This window comes from Ranitomeya variabilis, chromosome 4 (genome assembly GCF_051348905.1).
Source record: "Ranitomeya variabilis isolate aRanVar5 chromosome 4, aRanVar5.hap1, whole genome shotgun sequence".
NCBI lineage: Eukaryota > Metazoa > Chordata > Amphibia > Anura > Dendrobatidae > Ranitomeya > Ranitomeya variabilis.
The window spans coordinates 2,898,731-2,917,017 of NC_135235.1; the positions used below are offsets into that span (position 1 = coordinate 2,898,731).

General features: G+C 57.8%; 1 protein-coding gene across 2 annotated transcripts in view; it reads left to right on the forward strand.

Annotated features, from left to right (window-relative positions):
- The first annotated feature begins 2,811 nt into the window (after positions 1-2,811).
- The window catches only part of FAM204A (family with sequence similarity 204 member A), a 55,112-nt gene continuing 39,636 nt past the window's right edge, over positions 2,812-18,287 (forward strand). Inside the window, exons 1-4 of one of the 2 annotated variants that reach the window (XM_077257885.1) lie at positions 2,812-2,965; positions 8,449-8,518; positions 17,532-17,574; positions 17,648-17,747. In XM_077257885.1, the coding sequence (XP_077114000.1) occupies positions 2,858-2,965; positions 8,449-8,518; positions 17,532-17,574; positions 17,648-17,747 (321 nt within the window). In that variant the 5' untranslated portion in view covers positions 2,812-2,857. The remainder of the gene's footprint in view (positions 2,966-8,448; positions 8,519-17,531; positions 17,575-17,647; positions 17,748-18,287) is intronic. The other variant, XM_077257886.1, reaches the window with a different exon arrangement.

Below are 18,287 nucleotides of genomic sequence, written 5' to 3' on the forward strand. Positions count from 1 at the left end.
CGTTCTTGGTACAGACCGACGCCAGCGAGTTTGGCCTTGGTGCTGTGCTCGGCCAGGTTGACTCGGAGGACCAAGAGCACCCCGTGTTGTACCTGAGCCGGAAACTTTTGCCGAGGGAAGTGGCCTACTCCACCATTGAGAAGGAGTGCCTGGCCATAGTCTGGGCCCTGCAGCGCTTGCAGCCCTACTTGTACGGGCGCACCTTCACTGTGGTGACCGACCACGACCCTCTGCGCTGGCTAAGCACCATGTGTGGAACCAATGGCAGGTTGCTACGCTGGAGCCTTGCCCTTCAGCAATTTGACTTCACCATTAAACACAAAGCGGGCAAAGAGCATGGGAATGCAGATGGACTCTCCCGCCAGGGTGAACCCACGGAGGTGCGCATGGAGGCATACCGAGAGGTTCTGCCGCCGTAGCGCACGCTAAAAGGGGGAGGTGTCACGATATGGTATGAAATATCATAAGTTAGTTTTCTTGCTAGCATGCGGGGGCTAAACCCCCCCTCTCTCTGGTTCTCTTTCCTTCCCTGTGTTTCTAACTGTGTAGAAGAGCTTGCCTTGTGGGGGAGTTTTATTGACGAAAGGTATTTACGACTGGCATAGCTGCAAGGGAAATTTGTGTTAGCAGGAACTGTTAGAGAAACTTCTAGAACGCATGGAAGTTCTTTGTTCTGTTTTTGGAAGATATTATGCAAACCGTTTAAGTTATGGACACGAAAATATATATTCTTATTCTTCCTCGATGGATCTACCCCTCACTCTAAGCATCAGTTTCTAGCTCCATCTGGTACAGAGGTAGGGATTTCTCTGTCAGTGTGCGTGACAAATAGGACATATTTGATCTCATCGGAATGCCCACGATACTACGAGATGAATGATGGGTATGGTGCGATTATTTTATGTTCTGTAGCGAAGTTACGGGCATCAGATATATTTAATGCCCAGTGAGCAATACTGAAGAAGTAGGAGGGGTTGGAAAAACCAGCCCTTTCTGTGAGGTCACAGGCTGTAGGTTATAAAGTTGCTGGCAGGCTTCCAGGGGGGGAGTTGTGAGTTTTTACCTGAAGCGACCAGACTGCGAGTGCAAATGCACTGGGATAGATGGAAAGCTCTCATAGCCTGTTGCCTGCAATGCAATGATCTGAGAATATGTGAGTGTTACCTTTTCTTCATTTAATCCTTTTATTTTTATAATTACCTTGTACATATTTGCAATTGTCTCATTTGTAACATCTTTGTAAAATTTTTATAAACACTGCCTAAAAATCATTTATGGGGTATAATATTTAATACTAGTTCGTTCTTCCTGCCCTAAACCGTACCCTGTCTCTGAAGGGAATTACGCTACTGTTTTGGGGTTTGCTTCGGACCCGTTTAATCGGAGCTGGTGGCGGCGATACCGTGTGCAGACTCTTGGGTGATTGTAGCGACTGCGGCTTGATAATTATTGTTCCTGCCTGAGCGGGAGTAGTTATCGCGTTGCTGCAGTGCGCCCAATAGCCAGTACATAGCAGGCAGCCATTCTGGCGACTAATTACCCTAGGTGCAGTACCTAATCTGACCTGAGAGTAAGGGGGGCGCCAGAGAGCTGCAAGGGTTAAGGGGAACTGTAAGCGGGATATACACAAATCCCTGCAGTTCATGGTATATTGGAGAGCAGTGGGATACCTAAAATAAGCCCCTGCTGTAACCTAAGAGGTCAATAGCCTCGTGTGTGTTCTTTTCATCACATTGTGGCAGTGGAGGGATAACTAGGATAAGCCCCCTGCACATGTGATAGCCGTCTGCTGGTCTAAAGTCACCCCAATCCGTGACATATTGTGGGCAGCGGCTAAGGGATCTTGACAGTCACGGAGTGAATCGTGACACTGGGCAATATACTACGTGACTGGGTGCAATATACTATGTGACTGGGCAATATACTATGTGACTGGGCAATATACTACGTGACTGGGCAATATACTACGTGACTGGGCAATATACTACGTGGCTGGGCAATATACTACGTGGCTGGGCCATATACTACGTCGCTGGGCAATATACTACATCGCTGGACAATATACTACGTGACTGGGCAATATACTACGTGACTGGGCAATATACTACGTGACTGGGCAATATACTACGTGGCTGGGCAATATACTATGTGACTGGGCAATATACTACGTGGCTGGGCCATATACTACGTCGCTGGGCAATATACTACGTGGCTGGGCAATATACTACGTGACTGGGCAATATACTACGTGACTGGGCAATATACTACGTGACTGGGCAATATACTACGTCGCTGGGCAATATACTACATGACTGGGCAATATACTACGTGGCTGGGCAATATACTACGTGACTGGGCAATATACTACGTCGCTGGGCAATATACTACATGACTGGGCAATATACTACGTGGCTGGGCAATATACTACGTTGCTGGGCAATATACTACGTCGCTGGGCAATATACTACATGGCTGGGCAATATACTACGTGGCTCCTATATACTATGTGGCTGCTATATATATATACATACATATTCTAGAATACCCGATGCGTTAGAATCAGGCCACCATCTAGTATATATATACACTATACAATGAAGGGAACACACGTCACCTCCAGATACAAGAAGAGCTTCTACTCTCCGCATTCTCAGGCCTCCACTACCTCAGGGCACACTGGGGGCGGGCAGGAAGCAGCGCTGCACACACAATTTCCGGCGTTTTCGGTTTCCATAGCAACAGCCACCGGCTTCCAGTTTGCGATTCGCGCCTCGTTTTGATCATGCAGTTTGTGATCTAATTGGTTGATCACATAAACACGCCCCTTAGTGGGTCACACAGTGGAGTCGCGCGGAAGATGTGGAGCGGCCTGCTACCCCCGGGAGCGACCGAGAGCGACCTGTCATCTGACGGCGAGGGACCGGGGCCGAGCACCGACACGGCTGTGCCCGAGAGCTGTGTGACCGTGCGTAACACCCGGAAGTAGTCACCCCAGTACCGAGCCGTGCCCCCTCGCCCTTGTACTAGGCCGCGGCCCCTCCTCCTTGTCATAGTCAGTGTCCCCTCCCCCTTTGCATATGCAGTGGCCCCTCCCCCTTTGCATATGCAGTTGCCCATCCCCCTTGTCCTGGATTGTGTCCCCTCCCCCTTGTCCTGGATTGTGTCACCTCCCCCTTGTCCTGGATTGTGTCCCCTCCCCTTTGTCCTGGATTGTGTCCCCTCCCCTTTGTCCTGGATTGTGTCCCCTCCCCTTTTGTCCAGGGCTGTGGTCCCTCCCCTTTGTCCATGGCTGTGGTCCCTCCCCTTTGTCCTGGGCTGTGCCCCCTCCCCCTTGTCATAGGCAGTGCACCCACTTGTCATAGCCAGTGGCCCCTCCCCTTTGCATATGCAGTGGCCCCTCCTCCTTGTCCTGTATTTTGTCCCCTCCCCCTTGATTTGGGTCATAGCTCGTCCCCCTTGTCCTGGGTCATCATGGCTCGTCCCCCTTGTCCTGGGTCATCGTGGCTCGTCCCCCTTGTCCTGGGTCATCGTGGCTCGTCCCCCTTGTCCTGGGTCATCGTGGCTCGTCCCCCTTGTCCTGGGTCATCGTGGCTCGTCCCCCTTGTCCTGGGTCATCGTGGCTCGTCCCCCTTGTCCTAGGTCATCGTGGCTCGTCCCCCTTGTCCTGGGTCATCGTGGCTCGTCCCCCTTGTCCTGGGTCATTGTGGCTCGTCCCCCTTGTCCTGGGTCATTGTGGCTCGTCCCCCTTGTCCTGGGTCATCGTGGCTCGTCCCCCCTTGTCCTGGCTCGTCCCCCTTGTCCTAGGTCATCGTGGCTCGTCCCCCTTGTCCTAGGTCATCGTGGCTCGTCCCCCCTTGTCCTGCCTCGTCCCCCTTGTCCTGGGTCATCGTGGCTCGTCCCCCCTTGTCCTGGGTCATCGTGGCTCGTCCCCCTTGTCCTGGGTCATCGTGGCTCGTCCCCCCTTGTCCTGGGTCATCGTGGCTCGTCCCCCTTGTCCTAGGTCATCGTGGCTCGTCCCCCTTGTCCTGGGTCATAGTGGCTCGTCCCCCCTTGTCCTGGGTCATCGTGGCTCGTCCCCCTTGTCCTAGGTCATCGTGGCTCGTCCCCCTTGTCCTGGGTCATCGTGGCTCGTCCCCTTTGTCCTGGGTCATCGTGGCTCGTCCCCCTTGTCCTGGGTCATCGTGGCTCGTCCCCCTTGTCCTGGGTCATCGTGGCTCGTCCCCCTTGTCCTGGGTCATCGTGGCTCATCCCCCTTGTCCTGGGTCATCGTGGCTCGTCCCCCTTGTCCTGGGTCATCGTGGCTCTTCCCTCTTGTCCTGGGTCATTGTGGCTCGTCCCCCTTGTCCTGGGTCATCGTGGCTCGTCCCCCTTGTCCTGGGTCATCGTGGCTCGTCCCCCTTGTCCTGGGTCATCGTGGCTCGTCCCCCTTGTCCTGGGTCATCGTGGCTCGTCCCCCTTGTCCTAGGTCATCGTGGCTCGTCCCCCTTGTCCTAGGTCATCGTGGCTCGTCCCCCTTGTCCTGGGTCATCGTGGCTCGTCCCCCTTGTCCTGGGTCATCGTGGCTCGTCCCCCTTGTCCTGGGTCATCGTGGCTCGTCCCCCTTGTCCTGGGTCATTGTGGCTCGTCCCCCTTGTCCTGGGTCATCGTGGCTCGTCCCCCCTTGTCCTGGCTCGTCCCCCTTGTCCTAGGTCATCGTGGCTCGTCCCCCTTGTCCTGGGTCATCGTGGCTCGTCCCCCTTGTCCTAGGTCATCGTGGCTCGTCCCCCCTTGTCCTGCCTCGTCCCCCTTGTCCTAGGTCATCGTGGCTCGTCCCCCTTGTCCTGGGTCATAGTGGCTCGTCCCCCCTTGTCCTGGGTCATCGTGGCTCGTCCCCCTTGTCCTAGGTCATCGTGGCTCGTCCCCCTTGTCCTGGGTCATCGTGGCTCGTCCCCCTTGTCCTGGGTCATCGTGGCTCGTCCCCCTTGTCCTGGGTCATCGTGGCTCGCCCTCCTTGTCCTGGGTCATCGTGGCTCGTCCCCCTTGTCCTGGGTCATCGTGGCTCGCCCTCCTTGTCCTGGGTCATCGTGGCTCGTCCCCCTTGTCCTGGGTCATCGTGGCTCGTCCCCCTTGTCCTGGGTCATAGTGGCTCGTCCCCCCTTGTCCTGGGTCATCGTGGCTCGTCCCCCTTGTCCTAGGTCATCGTGGCTCGTCCCCCTTGTCCTAGGTCATCGTGGCTCGTCCCCCTTGTCCTGGGTCATCGTGGCTCGTCCCCCTTGTCCTGGGTCATCGTGGCTCGCCCTCCTTGTCCTGGGTCATCGTGGCTCGTCCCCCTTGTCCTGGGTCATCGTGGCTCGTCCCCCTTGTCCTGGGTCATCGTGGCTCGCCCTCCTTGTCCTGGGTCATCGTGGCTCGTCCCCCTTGTCCTGGGTCATCGTGGCTCGTCCCCCTTGTCCTGGGTCATCGTGGCTCGTCCCCCCTTGTCCTGGGTCATCGTGGCTCGTCCCCCTTGTCCTGGGTCATCGTGGCTCGTCCCCCTTGTCCTGGGTCATCGTGGCTCGTCCCCCTTGTCCTGGGTCATCGTGGCTCGTCCCCCTTGTCCTGGGTCATCGTGGCTCATCCCCCTTGTCCTAGGTCATCGTGGCTCGTCCCCCTTGTCCTGGGTCATCGTGGCTCGTCCCTCTTGTCCTGGGTCATTGTGGCTCGTCCCCCTTGTCCTGGGTCATCGTGGCTCGTCCCCCTTGTCCTGGGTCATCGTGGCTCGTCCCCCTTGTCCTGGGTCATCGTGGCTCGTCCCCCTTGTCCTGGGTCATCGTGGCTCGTCCCCCTTGTCCTGGGTCATCGTGGCTCGTCCCCCTTGTCCTAGGTCATCGTGGCTCGTCCCCCTTGTCCTAGGTCATCGTGGCTCGTCCCCCTTGTCCTGGGTCATCGTGGCTCGTCCCCCTTGTCCTGGGTCATCGTGGCTCGTCCCCCTTGTCCTGGGTCATTGTGGCTCGTCCCCCTTGTCCTGGGTCATCGTGGCTCGTCCCCCCTTGTCCTGGCTCGTCCCCCTTGTCCTAGGTCATCGTGGCTCGTCCCCCTTGTCCTGGGTCATCGTGGCTCGTCCCCCTTGTCCTGGCTCGTCCCCCTTGTCCTAGGTCATCGTGGCTCGTCCCCCCTTGTCCTGCCTCGTCCCCCTTGTCCTAGGTCATCGTGGCTCGTCCCCCTTGTCCTGAGTCATCGTGGCTCGTCCCCCTTGTCCTGGGTCATCGTGGGTCATCCCCCTTGTCCTAGGTCATCATGGCTCGTCCCCCTTGTCCTGGGTCATCGTGGCTCGTCCCCCTTGTCCTGGGTCATCGTGGCTCGTCCCCCTTGTCCTGAGTCATCGTGGCTCGTCCCCCTTGTCCTGGGTCATCGTGGCTCATCCCCCTTGTCCTAGGTCATCGTGGCTCGTCCCCCTTGTCCTGGGTCATCGTGGCTCACCCTCCTTGTCCCGGGTCATCGTGGCTCGCCCTCCTTGTCCTGGGTCATCGTGGCTCGTCCCCCTTGTCCTGGCTCGTCCCCCTTGTCCTGGGTCATCGTGGCTCGTCCCCCCTTGTCCTGGCTCGTCCCCCTTGTCCTGGGTCATCGTGGCTCGTCCCCCTTGTCCTGGGTCTTGGCTCGTCCCCCTTGTCCTGGGTCATCGTGGCTCGTCCCCCTTGTCCTGGGTCATCGTGGCTCGTCCCCCTTGTCCTGGGTCATCATGGCTCGTCCCCCTTGTCCTGGGTCATCGTGGCTCATCCCCCTTGTCCTGGGTCATCGTGGCTCGTCCCCCTTGTCCTGGGTCATCGTGGCTCGTCCCCCTTGTCCTGGGTCATCGTGGCTCGTCCCCCTTGTCCTGGGTCATCGTGGCTCGCCCTCCTTGTCCTGGGTCATCGTGGCTCGTCCCCCTTGTCCTGGGTCATCGTTGCTCACCCTCCTTGTCCTGGGTCATTGTGGTTTGTCCCCCTTGTCCTGGGTCATCGTGGCTCACCCTCCTTGTCCTGGGTCATCGTGGCTCGTCCCCTTGTCCTGGGTCATCGTGGCTCGTCCCCTTGTCCTGGGTCATCGTGGCTCGTCCCCCCTTGTCCTGGGTCATCGTGGCTCGTCCCCCTTGTCCCGGGTCATCGTGGCTCGTCCCCCTTGTCCTGGGTCATCGTGGCTCGTCCCCCTTGTCCTGGGTCTTGGCTCGTCCCCCTTGTCCTGGGTCATCGTGGCTCGTCCCCCTTGTCCTGGGTCATCGTGGCTCGTCCCCCTTGTCCTGGGTCATCGTGGCTCGTCCCCCTTGTCCTGGGTCATCGTGGCTCGTCCCCCTTGTCCTGGGTCATCGTGGCTCGTCCCCCTTGTCCTGGGTCATCGTGGCTCGTCCCCCTTGTCCTGGGTCATCGTGGCTCGTCCCCCTTGTCCTGGGTCATCGTGGCTCGTCCCCCTTGTCCTGGGTCATCGTGGCTCGTCCCCCTTGTCCTGGGTCATCGTGGCTCGTCCCCCTTGTCCTGGGTCATCGTGGCTCGTCCCCCTTGTCCTGGGTCATCGTGGCTCGTCCCCCTTGTCCTGGGTCATCGTGGCTCGTCCCCCTTGTCCTGGGTCATCGTGGCTCGTCCCCCTTGTCCTGGGTCATCGTGGCTCGTCCCCCTTGTCCTGGGTCATCGTGGCTCGTCCCCCTTGTCCTGGGTCATCGTGGCTCGTCCCCCTTGTCCTGGGTCATCGTGGCTCGTCCCCCTTGTCCTGGGTCATCGTGGCTCGTCCCCCTTGTCCTGGGTCATCGTGGCTCGTCCCCCTTGTCCTGGGTCATCGTGGCTCGTCCCCCTTGTCCTGGGTCATCGTGGCTCGTCCCCCTTGTCCTGGGTCATCGTGGCTCGTCCCCCTTGTCCTGGGTCATCGTGGCTCGTCCCCCTTGTCCTGGGTCATCGTGGCTCGTCCCCCTTGTCCTGGGTCATCGTGGCTCGTCCCCCTTGTCCTGGGTCATCGTGGCTCGTCCCCCTTGTCCTGGGTCATCGTGGCTCGTCCCCCTTGTCCTGGGTCATCGTGGCTCGTCCCCCTTGTCCTGGGTCATCGTGGCTCGTCCCCCTTGTCCTGGGTCATCGTGGCTCGTCCCCCTTGTCCTGGGTCATCGTGGCTCGTCCCCCTTGTCCTGGGTCATTGTGGCTCGTCCCCCTTGTCCTGGGTCATTGTGGTTTGTCCCCCTTGTCCTGGGTCATTGTGGTTTGTCCCCCTTGTCCTGGGTCATTGTGGCTTGTCCCCCTTGTCCCGGGTCATCGTGGCTCACCCTCCTTGTCCTGGGTCATCGTGGCTCGTCCCCCTTGTCCTGGGTCATCGTGGCTCGTCCCCCTTGTCCTGGGTCATCGTGGCTCACCCGCCTTGTCCCGGGTCATCGTGGCTCGCCCTCTTTGTCCTGGGTCATCGTGGCTTGTCCCCCTTGCCCTGGGAATTGGTATTTATCTCCGTCTCTTTCTGATTTCCATTTTTACTCTGTAGAAATTTGTGGATCTTCAGAGGAGACGCAGCGAGCAGGAGGTCAGCGAGCGGAGGCCGAGACGGCGGACAGGTAACAGGAGCTGCATCCCACAGGGAAGGGACTTCCGGACAGAGCGTGGCACTGAATTATGTGGTTGCAAAGATCCCGCGGAGCACTACCCCGGGGTCCCACCGTTGTCTGTGTCCCTGCCCCCCTTCCTCTGGACTGCTATCACATGACCCAGGCGCAGCACTGGGGAATACAGCGTCCTCGCCTCGTCCTCGCACCCCTTCGTCCCGCCCTGTGTTGTGCTCATTCTCGGTTTACAGTGTCGGGAACGTTCTACCCAACATCATCCACGTCCCCAACCGGTAGACACTGTGCTACAATGGGGCTGGAATGCTGAAAGAGAGAGAATACCACTACTCCGAGGCATATGGGGTACAAGGACAAGTGTCCTGAACACCTCAGCGACCATGAACCAGCATCTGCAGCCGCTCAGGGTAGAGGGTGTGGAGGCTGCGGGACTCCGTGACTCCGAAGCCTCTGTTACAATGATCAAGGAACATCTAGTACCGGACCAGCGTATTGTTCCCGGCAGCCGGATGTTAGTCGGCGTAGCCGGAGGAGAATCTCTGGACATTCGGAGGGCCCGACTACATTTAGACTGGGGTCACAGTGGAGGAATGGTGGATGTTGGAGTTTTGTGGCACCTACCAGTAGATGTGTTGCTGGGAAACAACCTAGGAGCAGGGTTGGTGGCCACTGGGCCAAAGTCATAACCCGAAGCCAAGGATCGGAACAGAGCAATCTCAATATGCCGACTACTCCCCTGCCAGTGGTGAGTATGACTGTTACCATGAGGGAATGTGACCTGGGGGAGGTAAATTATATCAAGGAAGGGGCCCAGGGACTGCGGGACACTGAGTTTACCATCGCCCTGGTCAGCCCAAATACTGTCCCCCCCCCGAACATTATTTACCAAGCCTACAAGTAACCATCCCCCCAGCACTCTGGGGTTGGACGCAATGGATACAAGTTCAGTTCTCATCGGGTACGTGTGGAGTTTCCCAGGTCCATCCGCGGATCAGGGGGAGGATATGGAGGACCCCACGGGATAAAGAGACCCCAGTCCCAGCTAACTAAATAGAGTCCTTGTCTCAGAGCTTCCGCCATCGGGGAGTTGGCAGGATCTGAAGGATTATACGAGACCAGCTGGAGACGTCTACTATGTACACCAGGGTGGAATGAGGACTGTGGAGGACTGTGGACTCGGTGATGGACAGCTCTGTCATCCTATCCTGTGCTGTCGGTGCTTTGATTGACAGCTGGCTTGACCTACCTGACTGGGAGATGCAGAGATTTTCACAGGTGCTCCCTGTTATTTCGGTGAGCTGCCTGGCCCAGACCACTGCCAGTCTAAGCTTGTTCTGAGCCTGTGTTCCCTGGTGTGTGATCGCCTCTTTCCTGTGCTGGAAGTTCGGATCTTCTTTTGCTGCTGACCTTTGCATCGTGTTCGGACTACCTGTTTGTTATTGCCCCTTTGCTCATCCGCTATTTCTCTGGTATTTTGACCCTAACTTGTCACCTGACTTCCGACTTTGTATTTTCCCTTGGTTTACTACGTGCTGTTTTGGCATTGACCCTGGAACGTCTGACGTGTGGTCTGTCCGTGGACTGTGACCAGTGTCACAACAACATGGAATATGTCTTGAGGAAACTGGATGATACATGAAACCTCTTACGTGAAAACGTGGAGGAGGAGTGTGAGGAGGTGGCCGCTTACTAAAGACCACAGGACAAATGGATGTAGAGCGGAGTCCACGGCTCTACCAGATACAGACTTTTTCCAGCACCGGTTGTGTCGATATTGTTGTGTTTTATTATTTTCTTGCTGTGCTTTATTAGTGATTTTCATCAGTTCATCCTCAAGAATCAATGTTTCCATTCAGGGACAGTAAGGAAGACGAGCAGGCTGGATCTTATGTAAACCTAAGGCCAAGCCCAAGGGTAGTAATGAAGGAACTCCATCATTCCATTGTTCTAATAGCACTAGGTCCATTGTGTGGAGGAGGCTAGTAGACCCAGGGGGGCCGTCACCGCAGTGGTCTCACATGCAGTCCCAGGTGATTCATTCTTTGAGCTAAAAGCAAATGTTTAAGGGGGAGGAAGGGAAAGGAGCTGCATGGTTAATCAGGCAGTTGGGAGAGTGGTTCGAAGAGAGAGGATGGAGGATGACGTCGAGGAGGACATTGATGGGTGGGTGGCCTGTGGAGCTTGGACATCGGCTGGGCTGGATCCTCCAGCTATGGTTGACGGATCTGTCGTCTGGATTTCTCCAACTTTCTTAAGGACTGTTTCTCCTGGACACACGGGCGTTAGTTGTGTTATCTGTCATCTGGAGGAGCCTGGACTGTGACGACAGACTAAACTGGCGGGAGCTACGAAATCTGTGGGCCAAGCAAGGGAGACTGTGAGTATCTCCTGGGGGGTCTATCGGCCCCAGGGACGGGATCTTGTGGACTGAGGACATTGTATGTTGGCCATCTACCTGGATTTGTTGTACAACCATGGATGTATGCAATAAAAAATAGTTGCATCTTTAACCTGCCTAGGTGATTATTACAACCTACAAGGTCTGCCGCGCCTGCCCCTTCTGTCGGCTCTGCAGCGCCCCCGCTGTCGGCTCTATCACGTCCCCTCTGCCGTGCCTCCTCCACTGTCTGCTCTGCCCCTCCTCCGCTGTCTGCTCTGCCCCTCCTCTGCTGCCGACTCTCCCCCGCTGTCGGCTCTGCCACGCCCCCTCTTCCGCGCCTCCTTCACTGTCAGCTCTGCCCCTCACCTGCTGCCAGCTCTGCCCCTCACCTGCTGCCAGCTCTGCCCCTCACCTGCTGCCGGCTCTGCCCCTCACCTGCTGCTGGCTCTGCCCCTCCTCTGCTGCCGACTCTGCCACGCACCCTCCCCCGCTTTCAGCTCTGCCACGCCCCCTCTTCCGCGCCTCCTTCACTGTCAGCTCTGCCCCTCACCTGCTGCTGGCTCTGCCCCTCCTCCGCTGCCGACTCTGCCACGCACCCTCCCCCACTGTTGGCTCTGCCACGCCCCCGTTTTCGGCTCTGACGCGCCTCTTTTAAACGAAATCTGTCACCCCAAAAATCTAAGGCCGCCGGCATCAGGGGCCCCGGACCGGACCGAGACACCCATCGGACCCAAACCGCAGCGCCCCTGGGTGAGTATAATCTAACCTGTTTTTCTTCCCTTTCCAGATAGATCGGGGGCTTATCTACAGCATTACAGAATGCATTACACAATGCTGGAGATAAGCCCCTGATGCCGGGGGCCGCAGCTCAGATACGATTTGGGGGGGACAGGTTCCCTTTAAAGGGATTCTCCACAACACCACATGTTTAACTCCTTCCCGGGCCATTTTTTGATTTAGCGGCTTTGTTCTGCTTCCTCCTCTGAGTTGGCCGCAGCACATTACACTAGATGCAGTAATGCTTCATGGTCGTAAACTCGACGTTCTCCTCAGGATAGAGATGGCGGCGAAACGTAGACCGTGTACAAGTGAGCAGACAACTCCGGGGCTAAAAAGATTTAAACATTTTTTTATTTATTTATTTTTTTAAATGGCCCTCTCGAATCGCCCTTGAATCATTTACAATTCATCCAATGCAGAAAAAAGTGATGGCGTTCTGTCTCCCAAAAGTGGCATAAATGAAAGTGTCAGGGTTACACCACTACAAATGGAGGCTGCAGAATCCGCAACACGGGTGGTATTGCAGCTCACCTCCTCTCCCTCCCCACACAGTGACCCCTGCACAGACAGCAGCATGCTCACAACACTCCTGTAGATGATATCACAGCTCACCTCCTCCCCGCACAGTGACCCCTGCACAGACAGCAGCATGCTCACAACACTCCTGTAGATGATGTCACAGCTCATCTCCTCCCCGCACAGTGACCCCTGCACAGACAGCAGCATGCTCACAACACTCCTGTAGATGATGTCACAGCTCACCTCCTCCCCGCACAGTGACCCCTGCACAGACCGCAGCATGCTCACAACACTCCTGTAGATGATGTTACAGCTCACCTCCTCTCCCTCCCCACACAGTGACCCCTGCACAGACCGCAGCATGCTCACAACACTCCTGTAGATGGTCACAGCTCACCTCTCCTTCCCTGCACAGTGACCCCTGCACAGACAGCAGCATGCTCACAACACTCCTGTAGATGATGTCACAGCTCACCTCCTCTCCCTCCCCGCACAGTGACCCCTGCAGAGACAGCAGCATGCTCACAACACTCCTGTAGATGATGTCACAGCTCACCTCCTCCCCGCACAGTGACCCCTGCACAGACAGCAGCATGCTCACAACACTCCTGTAGATAATGTCACAGCTCACCTCCTCTCCCTCCCTGCACAGTGACCCCTGCACAGACAGCAGCATGCTCACAACACTCCTGTAGATGATGTCACAGCTCACCTCCTCTCCCTCCCCACACAGTGACCCCTGCACAGACAGCAGCATGCTCACAACACTCCTGTAGATGATGTCACAGCTCACCTCCTCCCCGCACAGTGACCCCTGCACAGACAGCAGCATGCTCACAACACTCCTGTAGATGATGTCACAGCTCACCTCCTCTCCCTCCCTGCACAGTGACCCCTGCACAGACAGCAGCATGCTCACAACACTCCTGTAGATGTCACAGCTCACCTCCTCTCCCTCCCCACACAGTGACCCCTGCACAGACAGCAGCATGCTCACAACACTCCTGTAGATGATGTCACAGCTCACCTCCTCTCCCTCCCCACACAGTGACCCCTGCACAGACAGCAGCATGCTCACAACACTCCTGTAGATGATGTCACAGCTCACCTCCTCTCCCTCCCCACACAGTGACCCCTGCACAGACAGCAGCATGCTCACAACACTCCTGTAGATAATGTCACAGCTCACCTCCTCTCCCTCCCCACACAGTGACCCCTGCACAGACAGCAACATGCTCACAACACTCCTGTAGATGATGTCACAGCTCACCTCCTCTCCCTCTCCGCACAGTGACCCCTGCACAGACAGCAGCATGCTCACAACACTCCTGTAGATGATGTCACAGCTCACCTCCTCTCCCTCCCCGCACAGAGACCCCTGCAGAGACAGCAGCATGCTCACAACACTCCTGTAGATGATGTCACAGCTCACCTCCTCTCCCTCTCCGCACAGTGACCCCTGCACAGACAGCAGCATGCTCACAACACTCCTGTAGATGATGTCACAGCTCACCTCTCCCTCCCCGCACAGAGACCCCTGCAGAGACAGCAGCATGCTCACAACACTCCTGTAGATGATGTCACAGCTCACCTCCTCTCCGCACAGTGACCCCTGCACAGACAGCAGCATGCTCACAACACTCCTGTAGATGTCACAGCTCACCTCCTCTCCCTCCCCGCACAGTGACCCCTGCACAGACAGCAGCATGCTCACAACACTCCTGTAGATGATGTCACAGCTCACCTCCTCTCCCTCCCCGCACAGAGACCCCTGCACAGACAGCAGCATGCTCGCAACACTCCTGTAGATGGTCACAGCTCACCTCCTCTCCCTCCCCGCACAGTGACCCCTGCACAGACAGCACCATGCTCACAACACTCCTGTAGATGATGTCACAGCTCACCTCCTCTCCCTCCCCGCACAGTGACCCCTGCACAGACAGCAGCATGCTCACAACACTCCTGTAGATGATGTCACAGCTCACCTCCTCTCCCTCCCCGCACAGTGACCCCTGCAGAGACAGCAGCATGCTCACAACACTCCTGTAGATGATGTCACAGCTCACCTCCTCTCCCTCCCCGCACAGAGACCCCTGCACAGACAGCAGCATGCTCACAACACTCCTGTAGATGTCACAGCTCACCTCCTCCCCCTCCCCGCACAGAGACCCCTGCAGAGACAGCAGCATGCTCACAACACTCCTGTAGATGATGTCACAGCTCACCTCCTCTCCCTCCCCGCACAGAGACCCCTGCACAGACAGCAGCATGCTCACAACACTCCTGTAGATGATGTCACAGCTCACCTCCTCTCCCTCCCCGCACAGTGACCCCTGCACAGACAGCAGCATGCTCACAACACTCCTGTAGATGATGTCACAGCTCACCTCCTCTCCCTCCCCGCACAGTGACCCCTGCACAGACAGCAGCATGCTCACAACACTCCTGTAGATGATGTCACAGCTCACCTCCTCTCCCTCCCTGTACAGTGACCCCTGCACAGACAGCAGCATGCTCACAACACTCCTGTAGATGTCACAGCTCACCTCCTCTCCCTCCCTGCACAGTGACCCCTGCACAGACAGCAGCATGCTCACAACACTCCTGTAGATGTCACAGCTCACCTCCTCTCCCTCCCCGCACAGTGACCCCTGCACAGACAGCAGCATGCTCACAACACTCCTGTAGATGATGTCACAGCTCACCTCCTCTCCCTCTCCGCACAGTGACCCCTGCACAGACAGCAGCATGCTCACAACACTCCTGTAGATGATGTCACAGCTCACCTCCTCTCCCTCCCCGCACAGAGACCCCTGCAGAGACAGCAGCATGCTCACAACACTCCTGTAGATGATGTCACAGCTCACCTCCTCTCCCTCTCCGCACAGTGACCCCTGCACAGACAGCAGCATGCTCACAACACTCCTGTAGATGATGTCACAGCTCACCTCTCCCTCCCCGCACAGAGACCCCTGCAGAGACAGCAGCATGCTCACAACACTCCTGTAGATGATGTCACAGCTCACCTCCTCTCCGCACAGTGACCCCTGCACAGACAGCAGCATGCTCACAACACTCCTGTAGATGATGTCACAGCTCACCTCCTCTCCCTCCCCGCACAGAGACCCCTGCACAGACAGCAGCATGCTTACAACACTCCTGTAGATGATGTCACAGCTTACCTCCTCTCCCTCCCCGCACAGAGACCCCTGCAGAGACAGCAGCATGCTCACAACACTCCTGTAGATGTCACAGCTCACCTCCTCCCCCTCCCCGCACAGAGACCCCTGCACAGACAGCAGCATGCTCACAACACTCCTGTAGATGTCACAGCTCACCTCCTCCCCCTCCCCGCACAGTGACCCCTGCACAGACAGCAGCATGCTCACAACACTCCTGTAGATGATGTCACAGCTCACCTCCTCTCCCTCCCCGCACAGTGACCCCTGCAGAGACAGCAGCATGCTCACAACACTCCTGTAGATGATGTCACAGCTCACCTCCTCCCCCTCCCCGCACAGTGACCCCTGCACAGACAGCAGCATGCTCACAACACTCCTGTAGATGATGTCACAGCTCACCTCCTCCCCCTCCCCGCACATATGGCATAACAAGCTCAGAACTCCTCCTTTTACCTTCGCTCTGCACATCCGTCCTCCCCTCGTGGCCTAACAGCCAAAAAACAATGGCTGTGAGGTCTGCAGCGAGGACAGAATATCGCCCTGTACCCACAGGAAGGCGGGGAGCAGTCACCCTGGCCGAGGGGAGGAGCTATCTGCATTCACTTTGTGATGTCATAGTGACATCATTCTGCTGGCTCCTCCCCCCGCACTCCAGGGTTATTCCAGGTCGTGTATTGGATGGACACGTGTCTGCTGCCGGTTGTCGGGGTGCGATGGCGGTTGTCGGGTGCGATGGCGGTTGTCGGGTGCGATAGCGATTGTCAGGTGCGATGGCGGTTGTCGGGTGCGATGGCGGTTGTCGGGTGCGATGGCAGTTGTCGGGGTGCGATGGCGGTTGTCGGGTGCGATGGCGGTTGTCGGTGTGCGATGGCGGTTGTCGGGGTGCGATGGCGGTTGCGATGGCGGTTGTCGGGGTGCGATGGCGGTTGTCGGGTGCGATGGTGGTTGTCGGGGTGCGATGGCGGTTGTCGGGGTGCGATGGCGGTTGTCGGGGTGCGATGGCGGTTGTCAGGGTGCGATGGCGGTTGCGATGGCGGTTGTCGGGGTGCGATGGCGGTTGTCGGGTGCGATGGCGGTTGTCGGGGTGCGATGGCGGTTGTCGGGTGCGATGGCGGTTGTCGGGGTGCGATGGCGGTTGTCGGGGTGTGATGGCGGTTGTCGGGGTGCGATGGCGGTTGTCGGGGTGCGATGGCGGTTGCGATGGCGGTTGTCGGGGTGCGATGGCGGTTGTCGGGGTGCGATGGCGGTTGTCGGGTGCGATGGCGGTTGTCGGGTGCGATGGCGGTTGTCGGTGTGCGATGGCGGTTGCGATGGCGGTTGTCGGGGTGCGATGGCGGTTGCGATGGCGGTTGTCGGGGTGCGATGGCGGTTGTCGGGGTGCGATGGCGGTTGTCGGGTGCGATGGCGGTTGTCGGGGTGCGATGGCGGTTGTCGGGTGCGATGGCGGTTGTCGGGTGCGATGGCGGTTGTCGGGGTGCGATGGCGGTTGTCGGGTGCGATGGCGGTTGTCGGGTGCGATGGCGGTTGTCGGGTGCGATGGCGGTTGTCGGGTGCGATGGCGGTTGTCGGGTGCGATGGCGGTTGTCGGGTGCGATGGCGGTTGTCGGGGTGCGATGGCGGTTGTCGGGGTGCGATGGCGGTTGTCGGGTGCGATGGCGGTTGTCGGGTGCGATGGCGGTTGTCGGGTGCGATGGCGGTTGTCGGGTGCGATGGCGGTTGTCGGGTGCGATGGCGGTTGACGGGGTGCGATGGCGGTTGTCGGGTGCGATGGCGGTTGTCGGGTGCGATGGCGGTTGTCGGGTGCGATGGCGGTTGTCGGGGTGCGATGGCGGTTGTCGGGTGCGATGGCGGTTGTCGGGGTGCGATGGCGGTTGTCGGGTGCGATGGCGGTTGTCGGGTGCGATGGCGGTTGTCGGGGTGCGATGGCGGTTGTCGGTGTGCGATGGCGGTTGTCGGGTGCGATGGCGGTTGTCGGGGTGCGATGGCGGTTGTCGGGTGCGATGGCGGTTGTCGGGTGCGATGGCGGTTGTCGGGGTGCGATGGCGGTTGTCGGGTGCGATGGCGGTTCTCCTTTTGCCGGGGCCGTTCTCGCGTCTGCTGCTCGCTGATCTGTCTCTTTACCCTAATATAACTTTTTTGTAATCAGGAAAACGAAAACGGCGCCATCCGGAGGAGCAGAACGGTGAGAGGTGCGACGGGCGCGGAGTGTGAGGGAGGGGGGCAGCAGCGTACAAGAAATCAAGTCTGTATGTTCTGTCTCAGCACGAAAACCGACAAGATGGCCGTCCTGGACAGCCTGCAGGGATACTTCGGGGTCGATGATCGTCTGAATCCTCCTGTGTCCAACAAGGTGATGAGGAAGGTGAGCGACCGACGAAAGGTACAGGCGTCCGACAGCCGAGTACCTATAGATCTGGGTACGTTATACCCCATAGTACGGTCTGGTGCCTCCTCCTATAGATCTGGGTACGTTATACCCCATAGTACGGTCTGGTGCCTCCTCCTATAGATCTGGGTACGTTATACCCCATAGTACGGTCTGGTGCCTCCTCCTATAGTTCTGGGTACGTTATGCCCCATAGTACGGTCTGGTGCCTCCTCCTATAGATCTGGGTACGTTATACCCCATAGTACGGTCTGGTGCCTCCTATAGTTCTGGGTACGTTATACCCCATAGTACGGTCTGGTGCCTCCTCCTATAGATCTGGGTACGTTATACCCCATAGTACGGTCTGGTGCCTCCTATAGTTCTGGGTACGTTATACCCCATATTACGGTCTGGTGCCTCCTCCTATAGATCTGGGTACGTTATACCCCATAGTACGGTCTGGTGCCTCCTATAGTTCTGGGTACGTTATACCCCATAGTACGGTCTGGTGCCTCCTCCTATAGATCTGGGTAC